The sequence below is a fragment of the Athalia rosae genome, chromosome 2 (assembly GCF_917208135.1).
Source record: "Athalia rosae chromosome 2, iyAthRosa1.1, whole genome shotgun sequence".
Lineage (NCBI taxonomy): Eukaryota > Metazoa > Arthropoda > Insecta > Hymenoptera > Athaliidae > Athalia > Athalia rosae.
The window spans coordinates 5,939,396-5,967,025 of record NC_064027.1 but is presented as its reverse complement, the minus strand read 5'-3'; the positions used below and the strand labels follow the sequence as shown (position 1 = coordinate 5,967,025).

Below are 27,630 nucleotides of genomic sequence, written 5' to 3'. Positions count from 1 at the left end.
GACAAAGTTGGCTTTTCACTTGGAATTGAAATTCAAAGGAAACTTTGTAACGCGTGACGCGTTTTCCAGCATTTTCATATCACCTTTCTCAAGGGATTCGGTGGCATTTGTGTATTTGTGTAGAAGCGGAATCTGCGGGGAGATGCCAGCGGATATCTGCAAAAACTTGGCATCTCCTATATTATTTTATCGGTCTACTTTCAAGTTTCTGGATTAGTCGCACGCTCGGACTTGTACCAATAACTCTTTTTATTCCTGCTCGTCTTTTCTATTCGTCACGAATCCGGCTATTTTCTCGCTAATTTTCGTATAGCTGCGCTTTTTTGCGCAATGCGAACTTGCTCGTAAGAAAAGCTCTCGTGCTGACGCTTTTCGACCAGTTCATATATCTCTCCAACATGCACGGGTGTTAATGGAGATTTTTTTTTCCATTTTTTAGGGGAGGGAGGGGGGTGGGGGGGGGGGGGGGGGAGCGGTTCTTTTTTCCTCGTTTTTGTATCATCTTTTTGCTTCTTTTTTTCAGACCGCCGCTCCGCTTTTCTTTACCCAGAATCCTTTTGTTTCGCTGCATATATCCCTTACAATGGTGGCGTCGTCGTAGTCGTTATTTTCTGTCGACGGTGAAATTGAGATATTTGGTATAGTTTCAAGAGCCCAGCTGCTGCAGCTTACAATAATAAATAGGCCGCTCGATTTGAAGCACCTCCATTATTCTGAGCCCTGGCTCTTCTCAATTTGGCAATAACTATTGCATCACGTGTTCACCTATGTACACGGTTATCTGAAAATATGAAGATAACTCTGTCTAAAAGATTCACCGTGCCCCAATTATCTACAGGGCATAACCTGACCTGTATCCTATATTTGTTCAGTTCAGGGGCGCTATTTTGACTAAATTGTTCGACGTTATCGCTACGAATGTAATCCGATCCTTTTGTGGATTCGGGTCCTCACGAGCCCTTAGGGAAACCGTCCCTCTCCTCTCGTACGTACCTACATAGGTATGTACGCGTAACGCAACGATGATATCGTAATCGAATGAACTCGAGGTATAAGACGGGACGTTGTCGTAAGGAACAAATAAGAAGAGGCTTTAATTATTTCCACGATCCCTAAAACCGCCGTCGTCCTTTTAAACCGTAACGTAACTTTAAGAAACTCTATTAATCTTAGCGACTTCAAAGATCCTGAAGGAATACCATTTGCAGCAACTTTGTAACCCTCCCCCTTCCGCCTCACCGTTTTATTGTTCTCCAAAATTTTCGAACCCCATAAATAATTCTCTTTGACGATTATTTTTAATTTGGTAACTTTTTTTTCATTCTGGGTTCAAGTAAAATAAAATTATACAAATTTTACGACAAATTTCTGCACTCGAACTGCGATGACTTGAAACGATGAGTTTGATAAATATTTAGGAGGTACCGGTTTAATCACCCGGAATTAAGAAAGTCTCGGCATGCATAATTATTCGTCATTCCCGTAAGCTAAAACGGCGCGGAAAATTGTCAAGACGAACTGCAGCGTAGCACCGAACAGTTTGAGCGGATTAAATATGGAAGTAGATCTTCACGTTAGATATGACGACGGCTCTGAAAAATCTTAAGCCGGTAAAGTACGCGACGTAAAACTCCGCGCGAATTCATCAGGTTCACTCGCACTCGTTCTTCGATGATTAATCAGGCCGGGCAATAAACTCCATTTTCAAACACGTTGGATTTCACGTTCGTACGTATACATTTACAGCAGCTGTCGCTCATCTGGTGAAGCAGAAAAAAAAGTGTAGCGCCAATTTTCTTTTTTTTTTTCGACTCTCGTCTGAAAAGCACCTAAATTAACACCTCATTCTGACGTGAGCGGGGCTTGCAAATATATATTCGTTATTAGATTACTCTCGGTTCGTGCTTCGCTAACTTGATGTATCTTGCGTTGGCGGAGCAAAAATAAAATCCGACTAAACCGCAGAAGTATTTTTAGTAAAGTAGGATTTTTTTCGCGAACAACTTCGCAATCAATTTTTCCCTATGTGCGATTCCTCTGGCTCAACGGACATGTCTCAGTTTATTATTCCGTTGCCACATCGATTTTATCCCGGGCATAGTTTGACCGGATGAAATTTTTGAAGAAGTTTCGACACGGATGCTGCGGCATCGGTAGAATTTCAATCATTGTTCCAGAAAATCCTTCCGTATATAGAATAATAAAGCGAAGTCGTTTTCTCCAAGTTCACGAGTCGTATTCATCGCCGAATCTATAGATGCTGTAAAAACTTTTTACGCGGTAACTTTCGCAATTTTCTTTATATCCTCTGATCGCTAGTTATTTATATCTGTACCGGACTGACCCGGAGGATCTTACGTTTCATTTGCTTGACCTCCGATTGAAACTTATATTACCCATCCATTCTCTGATCTACCTATACAACGACGTGAGACGCGAAATTTGAAAATTATTCGCGGTATACGCTCCGCTTTTTTCCATCTTTCAACGAACTGGCACAATACCTATCCAATTATCAGGACGAAACTTTGAAAATAAGAGCTTATCATATCATGCAATATCTGCCCGACTGAAAATTGAAGAGGAAATAGTATACTCAAAGCACGAAAAAAATTTAAAGCCTACTTTTTAAGTCTTTATTGATTTATCTTATCATGGCAAAGATAATCAAAATTGTTGGAAATTCTTTGTCATACCGGAAGATCGAAGTGTGGAAATACTACCCCTGAGGTTCGATGAGAATCAGATTCACCTACCCTCTACTTTTGGGACTGACAAAGCTGCGACTTTTTTCTGATTCATTCTGTTTCTTTTCTTCTTTTTTTTTTTTCCTTATTCGATCGATCATCGGCGAGGCAACCGGGAATCCGAGGAAAAAAGCTTTCGAATTCGCTACAGGTACGGAGCGGGTAGTGAACAAAGTTTTTATACATAATTAAACCGGTCAGTCCCATCCTGAGTAACTCGTGATTCTTTTTATCTTATTTTTTCCCCCCTCCCCGAAAGGACAGTTGAACCAAAAAATGCCGTCTATTTCGCAGCTTCGCGACGGACGAACGATGTCACGGAATAATAAAATAAATGACGTATCCACGTGCCCGTGTAGTTCGTGATTAAAAATTTAAATTCACCAAAGAATTTTAACGCTAAAACACCGCCCGGTTCGGAGATATTCAAAAGCGTTTTATTCTAAACTCTAAAAAGCTACCGGTGTAAAATACATCATGCAATGGAACTAAACCGTACCGTTTTACCGCGCATGGGGTCTGAACTACACCGGCACGTAACGCAGCATAAAATTGTGCGGATAGCAATTCGTCTGCAAGGTGGTTTCATCACGTGTCTTATAACACGTTTGTACATCAATCTCCCTTCTTTATTTTTCTTCTTTTACGTTTTTCCTATCTTCCTTTTTTCCCCACTTCTTTTTTTTTTGCCGCCAAGTTCTTCATCTCCTCAAAGATCTCTCACGTCCAACTCAACTTGTAGCGGCGCTGGGACGACAACCGACCGTAAGAAAAAAGAAACAATTGATTTCATGATCAGAAGCAAACACATCACGTATCGCGAAACAGAGGCAACATGTCCGGGAAAAGTGAATTAGTCGGACGGCAAACCTGCGTTTATCGCTGGTCAAATTTCTGTCGAAGCACATCTTAGAACGACGAAAACAATTTCGGGATACGGATATTTTACGCGTGGGGAAAAATTTTTCCTGAAAATTGGAAACATGGAAGATGAAAAAGAAATGAAACGCAACGGTCGGGTGACGTATAAGCAATTCCGTAACTGAGCTATGGAAAATATACGTCAGCCCTCCTCGAATATCTGAGACGTGAATTTTGACGGATAAGTATTTCGAGTCCAGATGTTCGTGGACACATAACTCAGATAACCATCGACCGTGAAAGTGTGAAAATTTTTCCGATAAAAGAAAAATTGCAAAATGTAAAATCGAACGCTTCCGTACGCGGGTTGTGGCCCCTTTCGAACGTAAAGGGTTCGGTTATCTCGATAATTGTCGGAGCACAATTTTATGCCCACTTTTTTGCGTTCTTAATGAAATTCGATTCCGAGGAGCAAAAATTCTCTCGAGACTGTCTGGGGAAAAATAAAATAGGTTTTGAATATGGTGCCGTAGGTGTGAAATGTATGCGAAAATAAGTAGGTGTGACGGAGAATTTACCGTCTAGTCTAGACTAAACGTTGGCCGCGGGTGGCTTTCAGACGGTTTTCAAGTTCTCCGATGCCGGTAAGACCCAGCTTTAACCAATGCGATGTGTAACTGGGTCTAACAAAACCGCGTTAGTATATCCCAAAGCTCATTTATCTCCGCGGAGCACCTTCGCAGAGCTCTGCAGCGTCGAGAAAAAGTGAAATCTATTTAAAAGTAGATAAGCAGGTGAGTAACAGTTGTTGCTGACTTTAAGTCTCGACTCTCTTCGAAAAGTATAACGACAAAGACGCCGTTATCGTTACCCGCAGCTTCCTGATTCGGACGTTCAAAAATTATTGAGATATCCTGCAACTGAATGAACATTCAAACCGACGAGACGGTGTGACGTCTGCAAACGTCTTCCTTTGCTCGATCTTCAGCTCCGCCAGAGGGTTGAGACAATAACCGACTATTACCACGATTATATCTGTCCATCCGTCCGAGCGACCGTCCGCCTTACTTCGTCTCCATTTCGTATCTTATGATCCAGAACAATTGGCCCACCCCCTAGAGAACGGTTACGATAACGGCGCTGCGAATTTATACAGAGATGACGTCGGAGAGTTTTAAGGAAAAAACGAAAACTGATAACGGAACCGCTGCGGGGAGGCGAAACGATGATGACGAGGGAGAGAAGAAATGGTCGTAGGGTAAGTTTTTATATTATTTTATTTTTTTTTTTTTTCTTCACCCGAGATAAAGGATGTATAAAATGTGAAATCGAACTGAGGCGACTGAATTCTGAGTTGAACCTAAAAAGAAAAAAAAAAAACGGCAAAGCCGATTCAAGAAAGCCAAATTATTCCGTAACGTGGACGAAAATCGGCGCTAGATTTTAAGTAAGGTCTGCAGGCAGAAGTTAACTGCAGATGCAGCTGCTGCAAGCTCTAATCGATTTAACGGTCAGGCGCGTCGACGGTGGCGAGGTGGCTTAATTCCTGTGGGTCCATTCAAACGCGATCGTTATAAGAGGATTAAACACGCTCCAAACAACAGCTGTCCGTAGACCTACGGAGTGATATGATTTTAAGGGTATTAAACGAGAACAAACGCATCGGCTTATCGCGCAACGGCGCCCCTATACGTCACTGCATAAATCCTTGAAATTATCCAACGTCACCTCTGGTCCTTCCGTTCGAAACTAGAGGCAGCAAAAGAAGGAGTCATCGCAGCTTTCAATCGACGGCGAAATCATTCGATGTAACGCAGGATCAGTTGGCGGGAGAACGCTGCACCTTGATCGAACGCACCTAAGGGGCCAGACTTCCATATGCTCACGTGTTCGCGGATAAACGAATTAGGGTTGGAAGTGAAGCATCCTTTTGTCGATGTGGGCGCGGTGTCGGCCGTGATCTATTCTGCAACATGGTATAATATTAGATTACCCATCACGTCATGCGAGATGGGGGGATAGCCGAAGTGGCGAAGGTTATATACGTGTACGGGGCTGGTTATAGGTCCTACTACAGAGTGAATTAATTATTCGCTGCCTATTCCACTCGGCGCACACGTCGGAGACATAATTCGTCGCGATTAAACTCGCTGTACACGTATACACGCGTACGTACGTACGTACCTACCCACCTACCTACCTGTATACACGCCTGATTGAATATATCGTTGCATAGGTGGGTAATTGTATAATCCCGCATGCGGCCTCTGTACATATTGTACCGTATACAGCGTGTGTAACTCGCTAAAAGTAGCCACATTAAATACGTAAGTAATTGTGGATTACCCTAAACGCCGGGCACGGCGCATCTGGCGGGAAACGTCGAAAAGGGGGTGGGAGCAATCGGGCTAATGTTACCGTCGAAAGCGAACCGCTGGAAACTGCAACGTTTTAAATTTGAGAATACGTACGTTTCGAAGTTCGCTGATTTCGTGTTCGATCGAGCGGATGATCGAATTCGGATGATTGGCCGATGATTGTGGTAGGGAGAAAAATTGCTTCGTTCTCTCATTACAATTGGCAATGAGGAGACTCATATCGTCAGAGTTACAATGAAACATAACGGGACGATCATTCTATTGTGGAAAAAGTTTCCGCCGGGCTTTATGCTGAATTATATATAATATGATTAAAAGTAAGTTGAAATGGACCCGTAATTCTGCAGATAATATACGTTACACGATAGAAAATTGGATAGAAAATTGCAAAGTCGAGTATAACCGCCGGGGCGCATCTGCGGGGGATAAATTTATAAAGATCGGAAGTCACGGGATACGAACTAATTTATAACGTCGAGTGGTACTCCCGTTATATCAACTCGAACAAAATCAAATATTTGTTCCGTAGATTGTCGAACAAGAGGATTTCCAATATAACGAAGACTTCTCTATTTTCCCCTTTCTTTTTCCCATCCTCCGGATCCGTCCGACCGTGAATTGGCCCGGAAAAATGTCGATTCGAAAAATGTTAAGTGCATCGGCCGATCGAACGAAACATATCCGCGGTCGTAAAAACTGTAAACGCTTATTTAATTGAGCGCATCTGAAATCTGGACTTTGCTCGCCTGCAACTGAATATGACAAAACGCAGCCGGCGTTCCGTAATCGATTTATCATCGTAACGACGATTGAAAATTCCGATATATTTTATACCGTGTATTTCCGTAATATACTCTAATTCTCGCGAATTCGATCATTTATCAAATTGGCTTATACCATCGATGAAATAAACTTCACTGTTTTACTACACGTACACGCTCTATTTCATTTTACGATTCAGGTCATTAATTTCATTTCTCATGTCGCCTGTCACCGTAAGTATACGATATAAATGTATAGCCGTACCATCCATCCACGTACACACGTCGCGCGAATATAGATTTCGAATATATATATATATACGACGTGTTGTGAGTATTTATTTCAGGTATTGTTACGGGATCGGTTACATGGAGCGGAGGCTTTGGAGTCCTCGCGTCATATCTGTATCGGGTGATGTTCTAAAAACGACGCACTCGCTTCTCCGAAATTGAGCGTCGGTTGACAGCTGTCATTCGACAAGAATACCGATCGAGCAGGAATCACCTGATATTTCGAGCGTCCGATCCTCGCCGATAAAATCTATATGGAATAATTGCCGCGCGCCTGTCGCTCGGTAATTCCCACTTAAGCTGCGCTTTCGAACGAGCGTAGTTTGGGAGAGCTTCGAAAATCGTATCAGAAAAAAAGGTGGGAAACAAAAATTGCCTTTATTGTTGTCTCGTTACCCGGTTTGCCGCGGTAAACGCCGGAGCAGCTGCAGCTGGTATCGAGGGCGGGGTGAATTCGTTCTTTCTTTAGCTCTCCTTTTGTTTTTCCAGTTGAAAAAACAGCTTACAAATGATACAGTGTACCGTGTACACTGACTCGCTTTTCTCTCTCTCTACGTGTTTGATAACAAATTCACGTGGATATAACAACTGGTTATTTCGTACCAGAAACGTGCACATGGTGTGAATAATTATAATCTCGTTTTGTGCATGAAAGAAAAAAAAAAAAAACGTGGTAATATTTCACGTAGAAATATGAAAGCAAAAAATAATGCGCTCAATTACATATGGATGGTTATTTTACTGGATGTATACGTTGCATACATACACGTATACACGTATCTAGACAAAAATTATATCCCCGGCAATTTTATTTCGTGGATTTTCCAGACAATTTTCGAACCTATTCCCTCGTTCATTTCCCTCTCGCTCTCTCCATTCTTTCTTTTATTTCTATCTCATTTTCGTGCTATACGTAGACCGTTATTATTCACGGAGTTTGTAACGGATATGGGTAAAGGGCGGACTGATTCTTCGCCGTTGGACTATATTCGTCTGAAACTTTACAAATTTCCTAGAAGGCATCGGCGGGGGATTTTTACCCGTCTAACCTGCGAGGTGGTACAGTTCCAGCTGTTCTTCTTTATTGACGGGCGTCGCGCAAATAGAAAAGCTTCGGAGTGTTTTATTTTCCAATTCTCATTCCTGAAGAGAACACGACGTATGCCAACTAACTGCACGGCTCTACCGAATTTATCGCACGAGTACCAGCTAAAATTCTTCGCCGCTCTTTTCGAAGAAAATTTTTACGACAGCTTAGAACCGGACGAGTTCCTCGCGAATTCTGTCGAGGGGGAGAGAAATACGGAAAGAATAAAAAAGAAATAATAGCAAAAACCATGCGATTATTCGCGATCAACGGTTGATGTCGTCAAATTGCGCATGGAGCGGGCAGCTGGCAGCAGCTCTTAACGCAACGTTTCAACCTCCGTCTTCTAATAGGGTAGTAAATTAATGACCAAGTCTGAACTTTCGTAGGGGTTTGTTACTCGTTAGTTTCTTCGCAATGTGCGACTGACAGTAGAGGAGGTTCTCTTGGTCAGACAGAAGTCTCTGAACTGTCACAAAGCAGCAAGTTGTTGAAACACCCTTTCTCCGAATATATATACCTATATATATACGTGCGTCTGGCAGGAGGTATGAAAATTCGGTGAGACATCTGGGAAAAATAATAATCCGAGGAGAACACACCGTGCTCGAGGAATAGGAGGATTTTCATGCGCTACTTTTTCCACAAGTGGGGCGAGATTATTTCGATGAAAAAAACGACGGTGCTCAGTCCCAGAGCGACGCTGAATAGCTTGAAGATTGACGCGAATTGTTGAAGATTCATGCCGACGACGACGACGTCCGGGTAAACGGATTCGTTCAACGAACCGTAACGCTGATCCAGCATGTACCACGACGCCCGTTGACCGATTATACCGGTGTTAAATAACGAGGAGATTATCCAATTGCATTTTCGTAAAATGGGACTCGCACTTGGAACGAGCATTACCGATGGATAAAAGTTTATCCTCTCGGGCAGGATGATCACGTGACGCCACAGCTTGTAATCGTTGTACCTCGACATCTGATGCGAAAATTTCGCATGAAATTTGATTGTCAGCGAATGAAATGATTATTTTCTTTTTTTTTTTTGATTTTTATTCGACTCACCTCGACGTAGGTAGCGATTCCACCGGTTCCACGATGCAATTTCTCTAGGTTTTCCTTGAATTCCACCATGTCCATGACCTGGTGAAGACAATCGTGCACGTAGTGTGGGTGGTGAAATTTTTGAAAATCATGTTGACCGATCGACTTACTTTGAATTCTCTGTAAAGTCTCGGAGCGAGATTCTCGAAGCGTGATTTAACTGAAACTGCACTTCCCAATCGAAGATTCGACTTTTCCAGTTCCTCCAAGGACTTTATTTGGTCCTGATCGGCGGCTTTTGTGAATATCGTCGTCAAATTCGCGAGATAAGCCTGAGACATTATCCAACCGAAAGTTAATAAGGAAATGAAAAAAATTCGTTGCGGCAGACGCCTTGGAAATTTCGTAATTCCCTGACCCAGAAACATCGCCAGGGTAGCGTGCAAGGGAACGGATTTCAAGCCACGTGAAAAATGTCTCAAAATCAGTACGAAAATCACTACCGAAATCTGGACGATCCAGACCTGCGAAAAAATACCAAATAAAATACTTACACCTTTTTTTAAACGAAGGGTAACGAAGTTTTTCGAAGTGTGCAATATCATTCAGACCTACCGGGCTCGCGAGCGGCATCAGAATGTTCAGTGCAGTATCATCGGTCGAGGTGATTTTCGGTACCAGTACTTTTCCCTCGACGAAATAAAAGGCAGTGGTGCCCGTGCTGCCTGTGATTGCTTCGTATATTCCAAGCTGACCCCATCCTATGTCGGCCTCGTCGTTGGACACCTTTTGACGGATTACTGTGAAAAATTTACGGGACAATCAGCTAGAACGGTGTCTTCTTCTCATAGGAAGAAAGATTATATCTATTTTACTAGAGCTGACTCACTCGAAGGCGGGTCATCTTTGAAGGAAGTTGTAGCATTGTGACGTTCTACGATAACATTGACGACGTCGGATTCGATTCCATTCGATATTTTCTCTCCGTTCTTAAGGGAAAATTCCGAGTAGGGTGACCATTCGAAGGTCGCAAGACGCAGTGGACAGTGATTGTAATTAATAATGTCTGGGAATAGGTCGGCGACGCTTTTGTCGCTTTTACAGTTTCCGAAATCGAGAATTTCCGGCTTATCGCAACTCCCGTACCGGGTCTTCGTGTATCCGTAAAGATCCACGTTTCCGTTGATCGAACTAAGTGCTACCGCCACCGCCAATCTCTTGGCTTCGTTCAGGTAGCGGACGAGTTTCGCGAGGGAACTCCTCGTCGATAAGCTGTCCCCGGTATCTCCTATGTTTGTATAAACTAGGAGAAAACGTGCGGCGGGATGAAAATTCACCATGAATTTTAAGACCTCCGGGTCCGCTTCGAAAGCTCCATCGGCTTCAAGGAACACAAGCGCTTCTTTCGTCGTCCGTAGGTTAACCCAAGATGTTTGATCTGGCGAGGATAAGTTCACGATCAGACGTACCGTACTCTCAATTCCATTCACGTACTCCTTTGATCCTCGAGTCAAAATAGTCAGTTGATGCTCCGTACTCAAGTGACGTTTTACGATTCGATTTACACAAGATAAAACAACCCCTCTTTCCGAATCGTCCCTCTCGTCGTACAGGGACACGCTCACGCAAATCGTCGAAAATATCGCAAGGATTAAAAACTCCAAACGCATTTCGAACGATATATTTCGTTGGTTTTTTGTTTTTTTTTGTTGTTTTTTTTTCTCCCATTCGCAAGAGCGATTGGGAAAATATAATGCCTCGTCGAGTCTCTGCGAGCTGTGAGCGGGATCTGCAGCGGGAAATATTTTCAGCAAGTTTAGTTTACAGTTGCAATACCTGCGTTGTATAGCTGAAATCGTAAAAGCCCGTATAACCGGTATTTTCCGAACTCTCCTAGGAATAGAAATCATGGGTTTTGAAACATTTCACAACCGGTGTGGCAGGGATGCGAATATCCCATTTCTTAGGAAAAACTCACTCCTGCGGAATACGAAATCGGTATAATATGTAGTTATTCGTTTGACCTCAAAAACATACGAACGGAATTCAGCGTACATCACCGAGGTATATCATTTTTGCGCAACTTATCCGCAATGCTCGTTTCAAATTTTCGAGTTCAGGGAAAACTAAACTACAGCATACGCCGTCGAATGTGCGATTAACCGCCCAGTCAAACAGCGAACACGGTGATTTTCTATTCGTCGACAATAATTTATCTACGTTCTACCTGGTTCACCTGGTGCAACGTTAAACGTCGGACTGAATTAGGGCTCCGTTTTGCCCCGGGAAACAACGAGAACTGGTCGGTAATCTGTTGAATGAACCTGAAAAACGATTAGCCGGAACATCCTAAAATTGGGGGTGTCCCCTAATGACTCGCGGTGATTTGTCGAACGAAGTTATGTTTCATTGATGGGAAATACGTGTAAGAAATTTACATCGCGTAGAAATTGGTTCGACGATATCGACAGAGCGAACGATTGAAATTGACCGAAAATTTTAATCGATTACGCAATCACCGCGCGAGCTTTGAAAAAAAAAAAAAAAAGTACGGAACGATATCAGCGAACCGAGATGATCGTGCGGCTCGAGAATCGCCGGGAATTATTCATAACGAGGAGTTCGATTTGATCCCTATGAATTATTAAACACCGATTGGAAAACCGTTTTCTCTTGAATATGCGTTAGAAATCGATTCGCAAACAATCGATAAGCGGTGTGTAACACATCCGCGTATTCGTTGTCGGGTAAAAAAAACGTACGACGAGTATTTTATCCGCTCGAACCAATTTTTTACTCCCCATTTTCGCCGTTGATCGTCGCGACGTAATTTGGGAAAACCGAAATTTAACCGCGAAACAATATCGATACGATATTTCGTACTGGTGTATCTCCGTTTATTTATCCGTTTTTTTCTTCTCGCAGCCGAGATGCTCAATTTATTTATGATAAGCCCCGCTCGGTATCCGTGGGAGAGATGAGCGGCCCAGCTTTCCCGAAGAACCTTCGAACAGGTACGCGAAATCCACAAGGTGACGTTGTCAGCGCTATAAAAATTTATGAGGCAATGAGAAAACGCTTCCCTTCGCCCCGTCGCGTCGTCCTATCAACGTATAACTCCCGTCAAACTTTGGGCGTCAGAAAAAACGAACCCTTGATAACCGATCTTGATTTCCGACGACTGAAACGGAAAATGTGAAACAAGGGTTGCGCCGATAAAAACTTGCGATTTTTTTTTCTTTCAAAGTCTTTCATTTCCTCGTTTTTTTTGTTTTTTTTGTTTTTTTCTGCCGCCAACTCCTGAGAAGTTATTCTTTTCTCATTGAAATTCTACAGCAATTTTACAATCAATACAGACGCAATGAGGGACAACATTTTCACAAACATTTGTTTAGGATATGTGATTAAAAAATTGTGCGATTTCGGAATTGGATACATTTAATGTAAAGTTTGATCGGGATTATCGATATTTACGTTGTGAAAGAATCAGAATTTCGTGTACATGTTTTTGCCGAATGCTTTTCGGACGTCGTTTCAAGACCGCTTTTCTATCGGCGAATTTCTTCAAACACGGCGCGAGGAGTTCCCCCATAAAAGCGAGAAAGCTCATAGCGAACCCGATGAGTACGATGTAAAACAATGGTCCCAATTCCGCGAGTTTTACTTCATTCACTTGAGGTGCCGAATTGAATCGATACACTTTTCTGAAACGGGCGACCAATAACGCCATATTTTCAAAAGCTGTTATAAATCCGCTCTCCCATATCGACGATATAAGTTTATTGCAGCATTTCAGGATCGCGCTGACATTAGGTGTCGCCATTGTTATCGGGTACCAACTGGTCCTGTCCTCTATAGCCTTGACGTTGTGCCATTTCGTCATAATTTCGTCCGAATCCTGACGAATGAAAAATAGAAAAAATCAAAATACTCGACTCATCTGATTCGCGTGCGAATCGAAAATGATGAAAGATTTCATTCGACTCGTTACCTCAACGTAAAACGCCGCTGTCAGATTACCCTCGATCACCTGATACATCGTTTCGTAATAAACGTCGTATCGAGATTCAACCTTGACAAAAATCAGAACAATCTTTATTGAGGCAATAAATCGTAGATTATACCGCGTACGAAAATCCTCACGTGAAAGTTTGAAAATATTCGTGGATAATCTTCCTTGAATCTCTTCTTTCCAGATGGATATCCCGTTACCGAAATATTAGTTTTGTCCAAATCGGCCAATGTCTTAATCGCCTGTTGCCAAGGAGCTAACAGAACGTCCCTCAGATTAGCCAAATACGACTGCGAGGCTTGATAGCCGATCCATATAAGGGAGTAAAAACAGGTACGCCCGAAAAATCCCTTAGGCTGTCTAGGAATCGTCACGCCGAGTAGTGTTGCCAAAAAATTCAGCCAGTCGAAGCTTCGAAAGATTGGAATGAAGAACCCCGATACGGTGATCAGGGCTATCAGCCCTCCGAGTACTACCCAAACCTTGAAAACAATTTCATCTTTTTCAAATTTCTGTCATAATGCAGCCAGTGGACGAGAGATCACCTCGCTATCGTACGTTCTGCAAACGTGTAACGCGTGCAGATCGTTCAACGATTGCCGGATTTTCTTTATCGAATGATTGAGCGCGCGCATGCCTAACAGCAATAAGAATGAACCGGGCGAGAGACGATCGCGTGTTCGGTACAGTTACAGCTCGGAAAATGATAGAAAAAAAAGAAAAAAAGAAAAAAAGAAAAAAAAAAAAACTGGAAGTTATGTGCGCGGCGATAATCTAGATCCATTATTTATGACATTAATCATGTTATACAAATCGGTTGGATCTCTGACATCTTTTAGCGATATATTTTTTCCTTTCTCACCTTGATTGCCAACGGCGTAAGGATATCTCCGATCGAATTTTGCGCCGCCCACATCGAATGGGGAGCGATAACGGCTCCTTGACAAAAAGTATGCGCTGCCGCGTAACCGACCCCGTCGAAAGGCTGAGTATCCAGCGAACCGAATCCGACATCGCCCGATCTATTAGCGAGGACGCTTCTGACCGCTGGAAAATAAACCAAATTCCAGTAAAATCGATCGTACGAAATATCGAGAGGAAGGAGAGAGATTACGAACCATCCGGAGCGTCGACGAGAATCAAGTCGATCGTGGCGTTGATCTTGTCGATGATGATTTCCATGAAGCGTCCTTCGAATCCGCACAAGTCGTTCGGATCACCGGGTTCGCAAGGTTCGTAGTACCTCGGTACAGGCCACGTTACGACTCGAATAGTACATTTGTGGTAGTTCAACGATTTGTTGATTATTTTCTTCGCTGTAGTTTCTTCGGAACACGATCCAACTTCGGTGAGTATCGCGACACCGCAGTGTCCCTCCGCCGTTGTCGTGTGTTCGTAGACGACGACCGTACCGTTGTCGTCGCTCACCACGTAAAATAGATCGGCAATCGTTGCGATCTTAGTGATCGTTTTTACGTAGTCTTCGGATGAACAAATATCGGGATCTTCGAGGCATAGTATGATGACCGGTAGCATCAAAGTGTCGTCGTGAAACAGAGACAAACCTTCGATATCTCGTCGACCGTCACCGTCCAAGAATATCACGAAAGCTCCGGTGTGCGTCGAGAGCGACTCGTCCAACAATTCCCATTCGCCGAGCATGAGGTACGGCGCTTTGAACAGATTGTTCACCACGTCGTTTTGATCGTTCGAAAAAATCAATATCCTCTGGTAGTCGGTGTAGTATTTTTTGAGGGCCACGTTTACGCATAATAACTGGTCGACCGAAACCGTCTCGTCGACACGAGCCATCTCTATCTTCTGAAGAGAATTCATCACCGACGACGATATTATGAACAAAATTAGATAAGCTCTCATCGCGCCGGTGTTCAACCGTTCGCTACGTGACACTGAATGTTTTTGAGAATGAGTTTCTAGTGCCTTTATACGGAGGTGTGAAAGTTTCATAAAACCGTTATATCGATTACCGATCCGATGCAGTTATTTTTTAGCGAACGATAATTTAACGCTTATCTCCGTACCGTCTGCGTTACACATTTTCTCGGCGTATCATTTTATATCATCGTTTCTACCTTTATAAAACTGCAACGGCAAATTATCAGCTAATCAGATGGAAATCAAGAGTGCCGCGCGGTCATTTCGTACGCTACGATTTTTAAAAAAGACCACTCGTCGGTTTACCGTAAATCAACGATGGGGGGAAAAAAAAAAAAAAAAAAAAAAAAGGAACGGCACCGCGGAACGTTGTGATCCATTTCGAATACAAGAATTTAATTCGAAAACACCGACTGCTTTTCCGTACGACCAATTTTACAACGATTATTATGTTTTTTTTCCATCACCTGTACAACTGAATCGTGTTGAATGAACTGGCATGACAGGTGTGAACGTGACATTCGCATCGTGGCCTTTCCGGTATCGACTAATGTCAACGCGTTTCAGGATCAACTTAAACCGAACTGTACAGTAACTAAATATACCACGGATGTTGTACGTGCTTCTGGTTGACAGTAGTTTGTGTATTCAATTATTAATTGGAGAAATTCAGGCGACTTATTGCTGTCGATAAATACCATAGTCCGTGCGCACGTCTATAGAGTGCCACTCATCCTATTGCTTCGAGAACGTGAAACTCGACTGTATTTAAATTTCACGCCGATAGAACAAAGCCGAGTGAAGTGCATGACTAATTTGTGGCTCTTTCAATGAACATTGAATAACGCCTGTGGAATTCGATCTGTGAATAATCGGGTGCTCGAAAACTTTTCTAATCAATTCAAATTCTACTGAAATATTTATAATGCATCTGCTTCGAGCCGCATTCTCCGCTGTAAAAGTACCGTCGTTACAAAACGATCCGCATCGCCGACGTAAAAAAATGGACCGATCGTCCGCTCCGAAACGGCAACGTGTGTAAAAATCTACATGCCAAACACGTTGAGCCAGTGAATTTCGCCGCCGAAGGAAATAAATTTTCCCAGTTTACGAAGGGATCAGATCAGGACAATAGCAGCGTTAGTAGCCAAAATGTTGAAATGAAAAATTGACCATGAATTTCAAATTTATCGTTGCTAGTTATTTTTCGGAAACCAATTTGGCAATGTAACCGAGCGACATTCGAAACCCAGATGTTTGTATCCGTTTGTAAAAGCTACTTTTACGGCTGTGCGGTTCCCAGGAAGTAATAGAGGCAATAAATGGAAAAAAATCATGTATCGGTGAAAATAATAGGACGGTAATCAATCTTTCACTGCGAAAGACACTCCTGTAATTTATTCTACGGAAAAATCAGCTGCTACTCTCGCACATGGGAGGCAGCGTGCGGGGACGTCGCTTCCGTTGTAGACTCTAACCCGCCGCGTGAATTTTGGATTTTTTTTTTCTTCATAAATGCGGTGCATATTTCGATGAGAAATACACAAAAGCCAAGAGTCAAACCCAAGGCGAAGAGGTTGAAAGCCATTTCCAGATCAGCGTACGTTAGCGTTTTGAATCCCAGCGATGGATTAGAACCGACGCGTTTCACCGAGTAGCGATGTCCTTTCATGTTTTCCAGTAATCCACTTTCCCACATCATTGGGAAAAATTTATTCGCAAACGGAAGTAGAGAACTAGAGTTGGGCAGAGCGAACGCCACGGAATACCAGGAGAGTCTGTTCTCCAAGGCTCGGAGGTACGTCCATTGACCCACGCTGTCGCTGGCTGCCTGAAGGAGAAAAATGATTCTCTGATAATTAATGTCACAAAAATTCCAAACCATAAACGGTTTGCCTACCTCTACGACAAACGCTACCGGAGACGTTGAATTCCCAACCAGTAGATCGATGTATCGAGACATGTAGTCTTTGAAATTGATCGGCTGTTGTAACAGATATGAATATTTTCATTTCAAACCTCGAGTGAAAAATGGAGGGATTAAAGTTTACCTCAAAGTCGCGATAAATTCGTGGATAATCGGCCTTGAATTGTAATCTGGTTTCCGGAGGACCAACGATCCTTATCATCGAGTTTTCCAGATCGTCCAGGTTTCTGATTATCTTTCGTCCCGCATTGTTGGTTGTGAGTATTTTCATCACATTCGCGACATAATATTGCGTGCATCGTTCTCCAAATATGGCAACGGATACAAAGCACATCCTGTTCAAAACCCCAAGGGGTCGTCGCGGCACGGGTATACCCAGGAGAATTCCTAACAATTCCAAAATGCCGGATTTCCTGAAGTACGCAATGAATAGTTTTGTTCCAAGAATCCACAATGCCGTTATCCCCATCCCAATCCACGTCTGTGAATTGTACCAATTTTCAAACCTTTTCAATCTCATAATCACGCTGCAATTCATTTCTCTAAAGATATTTCACCAACGAATTAAATTCTCGTACGTTTCGCTCCGTCGGCAAAAAGATAAAAGAGTTCCTCGTGCCTGGTGATCCGCTTGTCCAGGTTGATTGACGCGCAACCAAGTTGGAGACAACCGGCATGTACGTGTTCGTGTATTTGATGCCGTCAAACGGACGAACGTCGAGCTCTCCGTACCCTAGATCTGCTTCTCCGTCCGTAACGCTTCGTCTAACTTCTGGAAGAAGAAAATAATGACGAGAAAATCTAAGAAAACAATCGCAGACGAGCAATTTCTGACTGATTTTCGGAATCCGTACCTTCCGCCAATGTTGCCAGGCTACCCGAGTAACTAGCGTTGATATACTCGATGAACAGATCGATGATTTTTCCCTCCAGGCTGCAGCGTAAATTCGTCTTGTTTCCTTCCAAGTCGGTGCACAACGACGTCAGCAGAGGAAATGACCAAGTAGCAACTCGAAGGGGGCACTTGTTAAAATTCTTCGATATTTCCAGTACCGTTTCGCCCCTCGATCCGTCGGTACACTGAGTGCGTTTCACAAGTTGCGGAATATCGCATTTTCCTTCGACATTGGTCGTGTATTCGTATACGTCGTACGATCCCTGGTCATTCGATGCGACGTAATGGAGACCTGCACCGATCAGCGATTGGATTATCCTCTCGAGGTAAATGTTCGAACCGCATATCGGGTCGTGGAGACAAAATATCGCAACGGAATGAGGGATTTTCAGTCCCTGAAGATGCGTAAGACCGTTTAAATCCCTCTCCTTGACACCCTCTAGAAAAATTAGCAAACCATCGGAAGTGTCCCTCAAGATGAACTCGCGCAACGATGCCCATCTGGTAACCACCAGTGCGGGGTGTCCGAGGTGTCCATTCCAAAAATACCTCGACCTGAGTGGAAGGACTAAGGTGTTATGACGGTATTGAATGTACTTCGTTAAAGCTGCTTCAACGCAGACATATTTATTCGTTTCTACATGATTCTTGTCATTCAAAAATTTCAAACTCTGCATCGAGACTCCGACGATCATGAAAATGATCGTTGGACGTATCGCGACCATCGAAGAAAGTATTCGCGGTAGTTGACCGTCGTATACTGATTCTTCATATGGTTCGCCACGTGCATTTAACCGTGTCATGGTGCTCGTAAATTTTTTATTGCTTCAATAATTCAAACCGTCGAACAAACCGGTGACACTTAACGTCGGTACTAATAGTGTCGGTGCTAATCGCCTCACGCGCGATGTGTTGCAGAAAAATTCAAGACTGCGAATCACACGAGAAATAGTGCCACACGGATAATCTATCAAACGGACAAGTTTTCGGACTCGGCTAAAATAATGATTCTAAGAAAGACTACGTTATTCGAGGATCGATGATCCCCATAATTAATGCCTCGGCGGCAAGGATCCTCGAGAACGGATCGTTTGCGTGAAATTATTTCCACTGTGACTTGAACTTTTCTTGCAAAATTGGCATGGCTAATTCGATGAGAAACACGAAAAAGCTAATAGCCAGTCCAATTATTAGTATGTAAAATACGCTCCGAAATTTCTTCAACGAAATAACTACTGGCGAATTTTCTGACTTTTTCATTCGTGAGTTCGAGAACGCAATTTTTTGGATGTTTGTAACAATTCCATGTTCTAGAAGAGTGATTATAATTCGGTCGATCGGTTCCCGCAGAACACTTGTATTTGGCATCAAAAATCCTACCCCGTACTGCCCGATAGAATTCTCTAATGCTCGTGCGCCTCTCCATGAATCTATGCTCTCGAACGTCTCCTGTACGGAAAAGAAGACAAGGGAATTGATTGTAAGTAAGAACTGAAATCGTTGTTAAGAATGGACGTGTTTATACCTCAATGAGAAGTGCTTCGTCGTCCAATTCACCCGTGGACAGACGTTTCAATTTGTAAAAATACATAGGATAGTCTTCAATCTTGAACAAGAGTGAAAAATTTTCATAAGTCACTGTATAAGATCATTGTATCAAAAAAGTAGATTATAGTTAGAAAAATCCGCATTTCAGAGTATGGGATTTCATCGATTATCGCAAGACTTTCACCTTGTACTCGGCATAAATGCGTGGAAAGTCATTCTTGAAGCCCGTTCTACCATCCGAATATCCCGTCACTTGAATGTCGGAATCCTCAAGATCTTGCAATGTATTTATTGTATATTTCGGATTCATCACGAAACCCTTAGTAAGGTTAGCCAGATAAGCTTGAGTACACAAGTAGCCACCGACTATTATCGGAATCAGATAAATTCTTATGAAAGTTCTGCGGGGGATCACAGGCGGTATAGGCTGCATGATGAAAGCGCCATAAATCTGCAGTATTCCGATTTTTCCGAAGCCAGGCATAAGTTTCACGAATGTAAAAGTTGTCAGAAATGCCATAGCAACGGCTAGCCAAACCTTGAAAAAAAGTGGTGGGTAGATACACACAATTGTATTCAGACTCTTAAAGTTATTATAAATCTTAATAGACGATACCACGGTTCTGAACGGTATTAACATTCTTGCGATCGATATCGTCTGGTCCCAAAACGAAATAGATGCGGCAACAGTCTGGTGAACGAACAAGTGCGGAAAAGAAGACACAATACCATTGTATGGTCGATTATCTAATTTTCCGAATCCGATATCCGCTTGACGATTAGCCAGCAGTCGTCGGATATCTTCATGCGAACGAGAGAACGGAAGAGCAGTTATAAATCGGGATCAGATCGAATTTTAAATAAATACAATTATTATCGTGAATCTGGTTTACCGTTCGGTTCTCCGACCATATCAATTTCATAAGTAGCATTTAACTTGTAAACAAGCCAATCCAAGATCATTCTTTCTATTCCGCACCGATAATGAAAACTCAAATCCGGCGACGTCTGAGAGCAATCCATCGAATAGGGTGGTGTGTTGCAAGTGATGACTCGAAGAGGACATTTGTGGAAATTCATCGTTGGCTCTGAGGATCCGTCGGCAGTGAAACCACGCAAGCACGTCCCGATTCGTTTAAACTGAGGGGTCCAACATTTTCCTTCCGCTAATAACGTGTATTCGTACAAATTGATCGTTTCGTTAGCGTCAACTGCTGCGTAACGGAGTTTCGCGTTTGACAACGTTTCAAGGATCTCTTCCATATACATTTTCGAATTACAAATTGCATTCGCGATGCATACCATCAAAACTGGATTCACCACTACGGCACCCTTGAGTTGTCCAATCAGTTCGAAGTCGCGCTCTTTAACCCCTTCGAGAAATATTGCTATCGATCCCGACTTGACGAAAATCGTATCACGCAATTTAGACCATTTGTTGAAATTCGTGACAGAACGATTGGACATAAGAGTTTCGGGGTAACTTATATCCGTCGAGAAAATCATCAGGTTCGAAGAGCGTAGAGTCAGTTCGTCGATCAACTTATTCATGCACGCGTATTTGTTGTCCGAAATTTTTTTTTCCTCGTAAAACTGCACTCTCTGGAGTGAATTTCTCGCCAACAAACAGACGACCAGTATCGCGACCGCCCGCATTTTTTTCGTCGATGTTCATTCGTTTGTTCCGTTGAACATACTGACTCGCACAAATTTTCACGTTTCGACGCTTACCGGTTAATTTCAAAACCGATCGCCGCGCACATGCTTTTGGCGACGATAAAATTTGTGCTATTTTGCTATTTTACTTTTCTGCGCCATTAATTTTTATATTCGTCACCTCGCAAATTACGAGCGGCGTCGCTGCGCTGCAGTTCGAAGAATCCTGGCAAAATTACTACCCACAGTTTTATTCGGCTATTAAGAGGAGTAAAAACTCCGTGTCACGAACAACGGACGAAGATCGCGTCCATAGATTCCTCGATACTCGAACGATACCGGGCGATAAAAATGGTGGCGCAGACCGGGAAAGCCGGTTAATCTTATTATCGGGGCAATTTTTCAAGCCGCGGTTTTGCACTCCTTTCGTAGTCGTTACTTCCTATCTTTTTAGCGCTATCCATACCGACCGAGATCGTCGCAAAATGCATGGTCTGGTTGAACTTGTTTCAAATCGTCAGTCCAATTATTTTTTTCATTTTAGCTCGTACGAATTTTTTTTGTATATCATGTAGACGGACGGTTGGCGAGTGATGGATAACGAATCGATAGCTGGAAACTCGTTGGAAATCGGACGTCGTAAGTTTACAGAAGAGTTTTCTGTAACAGTTGATCGGATGAAACTGGAGGAGTAATTCGGGTAATAGATTCGGTCGACGTGATTGCTTCGCAGCTAGAATCCTTGTAATACGCCTCCTCGTAACTTGCAGGTTTAACAGGCAGGTTTCGAGTTCATTTCCAGAAGTGTCGGATCAATCCTCGAAAGGTAGATTCCGAACACGTACAGCTGAAACCGACCTCCGAACTTACTCGAAATTAGAAAGCCCCTTATAGATTTCTAGTATTCAGTTTCATAATTTGAATAATCCTTAATTGAATTTCAACGCATCCACGAGTTCGCGTTTTAATCTAAATCCATGAAAATATTTTCCGACTCCCTCCGATCGTAATAATATATTTTTCACGCTCGGTGATATTGGCTGAACCGGAATATACATACATACATATGTATACGAAAGATTTTTCTTCGCATTCCATATACGATTTATTCGTGCGAGTAATTGTTTACGGTACATAATTGAGTTTCGGCCGGTTTTAACAAACTTTTGTTCGAATCGTATGACTGGAGAATTCGCGGTACCCGTCAACCGGAGTGCTCTGGTTTTGGCGTAACTTCTGAGTCAGAGGAAATCAGCCTCTGTGTTTTTTTCATTTTTAACGTTATGCGATTTTAAATAACTAGCATTGCACGCGCGCGCTACGTGCGCGCCGTATTCGATTTTCGTTATCGTTTGAGTTTTTGTTCCGTGATTTTTTTTTTAATTTCCGATCATTATATTACACACGCATGTTGAAATGTTTTTCTTATGTCAATTTACGAATTTTTCCCATCGAGATATCTCAATTTTTCTGCTCCAAAAAGTAAATAATTGGCGATAACTTGATCAGTTTGATAGATAGATCGATTTGACCACCGAATTCAGATTCCTGAGGTCAAAATACAAGAATAGCATATAAAATGGAATATTTTTTTCTACCCCAAAATTGAAAAAAACTCCCAAGGGCTTTTGGATGTTTTCGATTTTTGGGCCAAAAATTAAGTATTTTCAAAATCGTTCATATTGCACTTTTCTGACGTATTTTGACCTCAGGAATCCAAATCTGAAAGAAAAATTGATCTATCTCGAAAATTGACCGAGTTATCGCCAATTTTTCGATTTTTCGGGTCAAAAATAAAAAATTGATTTTTCAGTCTATCTTAATGTAATTTGAGATCAGGAATCCGAATCCGAAAGAAAAATTGATCTATCTATGAAAATGACCGAGTTATCGCCGAATTATCTCATTTTTTGGTACAAATTTGAGGATATCTCGCAGGGAAAAATTCGTAGCTCAATTTGGACAACGGATTCGTGTTCCTGAGGTCAAAATACATAAGAAAAGTGCCATACGATCAATTTTTAAAAATAAAAATTTTTGGTCAAAATTTGAAAAAATCCAAAGGGGTACCCCTTGAAAAATTTTCAATTTTTGGCCAAAAATTTTTATTTTTAAAAATTGATCGTATGGCACTTTTCTTATGTATTTTGACCTCAGGAACACGAATCCGTTGTCCAAATTGAGCTACGATTTTTTCCCTTCGAGATATCTTCATTTTTATGCTCAAAAAAGCGAAAAATCAGCGATAACTCGATCATTTTCATAGATAGATTAATTTTTCTTTCAGATTCGGATTCCTGAGATCAAAATACACAAGAATAGCAAATAAAAAAAAATATGTTTTTTTGACCCAAAATCGACAAAAAACCAAGGGTCTTCTGGATTTTTTCGATTTTCGCGTCAAAAATGAAGTATTTCAAAAATCGATTGTATGACACTATTCTCATGAATTGTGACCTCAAGAACACGAATCCGTTGACTGAATTGAGCTACGAATTTATCTCATCGAGATATTCTTGATTTTTCACTTTTTGGATCGACAAATTGGCGATAACTCGATCAATTTCAGAAACAGATCAATTTGGCTTTCAAATTCGGGTCCTGAGATTAAAATATTCTAAAAAACCGTAGATTGACCTTTAAAAAACAATGTTGAATTCCGGTTGGAATTTTGAGAAAAATCTAAGGCTACAAGCTCGGCTTTTTTTCGCTTGGCGTACAATTCTCGCAGAATATTCCGCCAATGATCGACGTGGTCCCCCGACCTGTTTGCTCGAACGTCGAATTCGTTGGTTCGGTGTCTTTGCCACTTGTGTGCAATTTCTACCGTGTTCAGACGTTCTCAGGTCAGGTCTGTAAGAGATGTGTTGAGTACGGAATTGGTCACGTGATCGAAGGTCTGCGGGGCGAACGAAGGTTAAAGGTTCGAGTTCGAAGGCGTTGACTGCAAAGGAGGGAGAGGGGGGAGGAAAAGGGCGAGGGCCATTAGAAGCGAAAGTGGTTACCCACGTCGGATGTGACGTCGCGATCACTCCAGTGTCGTTACTGGTAAACCGCGGACTTGGAACCCCGCTGCGGTGCGTTCACCCTATTTGGGTCTGCCAAAATTGCCGCCTTCGGTGATTTGCACTTTCGACAATAAATTGCTTTTATACGGGTATTTATCGCCGGCTCTCCGTTTTCCGGTTCTGCGGTTCGATAAAATGGCATCGATTATTTTCTTTCATAATAGACAGGGAATATTGTGCCACATCATTTCCAACCGTGATACCGTGATCGTCTCAGTAGGTTCACCGAGCGAATATCCGAAAGGTCTTCCCGTGGGAGGATAAATTCGGGTCAGTCGCAAGTTAGGAGGAACTGCTAAATCCGCTAGTTCGGAGTTAGATAATAGCAGACTCTTGCAATTAGTCAGTACTCGGCTATCTGCTGGCGGCTAATTATTTAGGGAGCCAAGAATCGTAGAGCCGTTTTCACATATGGCTAGGAGGCTAATTCAAACTCGCAGGGGTTCCGAATTGGTATGTTGAAATTATGAACTTGCCCATGTAAAGTTCCGCACCCTGTGTAGCACCACTTCCGAAACTTCTGGCCGGAAAAAAAGCGGTTGATTAACCCGCGATTTCTCATTAAAATCGGCAAACGGTTGATTCCGTGAAAATCCGGCTTCGCGAATCAGCGAACGTTGAACACTTCAACGGGGTAGTGTACGGCGCTGCGTACGTTTAAAAAGTTGGTACAAGAAAAGAGGAGCGGACGTGGCGTTGTTGCCTGGAGTTGATATGAGAAATAAAATTGGAAGAATAACGGCGGGCTGTCGTGACTTTTGAAAGCTTACCAAGCCTCCGTTCCAAGGTTACGGGAGTATGGAAGCTGACAAGGAAGGCCGGTTCCGTGTACACAATTTCTCGGTAACGCCGTAAATGGATGGTGCAGCGGGCAACCCGGATAGGTAGAGACGTTCGTCGCAATGTCTTCTCGTCTTATCCTCAGCTCCCGAGGGATTCAGTTGCTCTCGGATGAAATGATGATACCTTCAGCCTTCCCGAGCGTAACATTCCGTGCTTGAAGAACGCTTAGAAATTTCCATTTTCCCTATTATTTCTTAGCGTAGGTACGCTACCCTTACACCGTATTCTCACGGTCCTGTCCGGATCCAATTAACATTCTTCGCTATTCGGGAAATGAGAGCAAGAAATTTGTTTTCCACGCTTTCGGGGTTCCTTTTCTCCAAAGTCTACGCTACACCCACGGATTTGTCACAGCCCTTTGAAGAGTCCCGATTCTGGGGGCGAAATAAAAAAATTTGGATCTCATTTCGACGTACTCCGGCGCGAAAAAGCGGCGCGCGCGCGCACAACGCCGTTCAACGCTAATAATGGGGTAATGCGGCGTCTGAATTATGTGCAGGTTTGAATCGTTCCCCGATGATGCCCTAGACGCCTCCAGGTCTCCTCCAGACGTCTCCGGAGTTCCTCCTCTCCCCCTTTTTCCATCAACACGTCTGGCCCTCGTCTCGAGCGACGTCACGCGGGTGCTGCACGCGCGATGTAGAAGCAAAACCAACTTACCACGATATATTAACACCAAGATGCCACCGATGCGATGAACCGCCATTAATAACTGCCACTCTCGATAACATCGTTATGTGCTGCGGCAGGTCGAGCTTCATCTCCGGCTTCACTCTACGAACAACTTTTAGAATTTCGAAAACAAGCAGCCAGAGATCGCTGACAATACGCGATTCGGTGTAAAGGAACTCGCTGTGCATCTCACGGATTCAAAAAATACCCGGAATCCTGATTACGGAACCCGGAGCACCCCGAATACGGTAGTAGAAGATTGCCAGGGTAATTGTAACGTTGTAGCTGCGCTCCGAAGTATCTCGAGTCAGACTTCGGGGGGACCGGACGCACTCTCGAAATTTTATTATCTCGCAAATTGAAAAAGGGATGAAAACGGTTCGTTGGATTTCTAACATCGACGTTTTCTTACCGGGTTGTAAAAGTGCATAGCTGAAAATACGAAGATATCGAATGATCGGATCGGTTCCTTTTCGACGTTATTATCCTCCGTTGGGAATAACGTTAACGGTGGTAACCGTCACCCATTGCGTCCGTATTTCAAAGTCTGCGGGCGATTAGTTTCAAATGATTCAAATTCGTGGAACGTGCGTATCGTACCTCGTGGATGTAAAAACGTCGTATTGTTTTACAACGACGGGCGCGTGTATATCTGCGGCCTTACAATATACCTGGAATTGAATCGCCCGAGTTATTTATCGGAGCAATATTTCAACCTGATTCAAAAGAGCGTGGATCGGATACCGCATGCACGCCATGGGGGATAAAGTCTCCCGATATACATATATATGTATACGCGTATAATCGAGATTAGGCGACGCCCGGGGAGCCTTGTTCGGATGTGGAGCTTTCAAAGTGGGGATGAGAAAAACTTTCACCAGATTTCCATATAATTAGCCATTGTCTGATGCAAAGTAATTAATTTTTCAGTAAAAATGCAGATGCTGTAGCAGGTATTACGCTGTAACTTCTCGACGATTCATCTCATCTCGTCTCGGATGGTTTTTTTTTTTTTTCATCATTTATTTTTTTGCGTTCGCTACAGAAAAGTTGTAACAGACTGTGAGTAACGTGTATAATCGCTAATAAGGTGAGTAACTTGTGTTGCGCCTAAGTAAGTTGGATTTTAAACGGTGATCCGTAAACTGTTGGCGAGACGTTTGCAAATCCCGTTTCTGCAGTAATTTAATTCAACGTGTTACGTTACCATGTCAGCGGAGTAGAAGCGTAAAAGGTACGGTGTGCATACCTCCGTTGAATTTGATTGATGTTTCCCCTCGCCAAAAATTGCAACAAAAAAGAAATAAAATATTCCTCCTATTATTCTGGGTGAATAGAAATTTTCAGACTCCCATTGCGGTATTTTCAAGGGTAGGTACACAATACCCGTAAAACAATACGAGGACGACGAAATTGCTGCATTTATTCCACCAATAATCATCCGCGAATGTATGCCAAGGGAACAATTTCTCGGAATTATCTTATCCGTTCAAAAAGCTACGCTTTACAATCGTTTAGGCTGATGTTCGCTCCCCCTTCTATCTTGGCAGTGAATTTTGTATATTATATATTCCCGCGGTAAATTCGAATCGAATTAAAAGTTTTTCCGTTTTTCGGTTTTCTTTTATTTTTCTCGCTGAAATGGGCATAATAGGGTCCCTCCGAAGACTTGAATATTTGACGTTCCTCATTTTAAAGTAAAAACCCCACGGGGTTCCTTCGAAATTCTGAACACAAAATATTCTAAAGAAGAAGGCACGAAACCCGCAGATGAGTAACTATGAATTTTGTCGACGATCCAATCATTCGGTATTCAAAATGTGAAATTGATATCCTTTTTAATTTTGCATCAGGTTTCCATCATCGTCCCAGAAAAAAATAACAAAAGAGAAATAACTACAATTACAGCGCTGCCAAACCCGTTTTGGTTGGTTTGAAA

The 27,630-nt window shown here is 42.6% G+C and overlaps 3 protein-coding genes across 5 annotated transcripts in view; 1 reads left to right on the top strand and 2 right to left on the bottom strand.

Annotated features, from left to right (window-relative positions):
* LOC105684544 (gamma-aminobutyric acid type B receptor subunit 2) overlaps positions 1-27,630 on the top strand; it is a 91,429-nt gene that overhangs the window by 25,490 nt on the left and 38,309 nt on the right. The gene's annotated exons all lie outside the window — the stretch shown is intronic.
* LOC125499770 lies at positions 12,595-15,205 on the bottom strand. The gene is made up of 5 exons (XM_048649186.1): positions 14,305-15,205; positions 14,049-14,233; positions 13,318-13,668; positions 13,166-13,246; positions 12,595-13,072 (listed from the first exon to the last, which is right to left on the bottom strand). The coding sequence occupies exons 1-5, from the start codon at positions 15,152-15,154 to the stop codon at positions 12,635-12,637; spliced, it is 1,905 nt and encodes a 634-aa protein (XP_048505143.1). The 5' UTR covers positions 15,155-15,205; the 3' UTR covers positions 12,595-12,634.
* LOC125499771 lies at positions 18,548-21,404 on the bottom strand. Its single transcript, XM_048649187.1, has 4 exons — positions 20,346-21,404; positions 19,637-20,253; positions 19,430-19,510; positions 18,548-19,353 (listed from the first exon to the last, which is right to left on the bottom strand). The coding sequence occupies exons 1-4, from the start codon at positions 21,106-21,108 to the stop codon at positions 19,006-19,008; spliced, it is 1,809 nt and encodes a 602-aa protein (XP_048505144.1). The 5' UTR covers positions 21,109-21,404; the 3' UTR covers positions 18,548-19,005.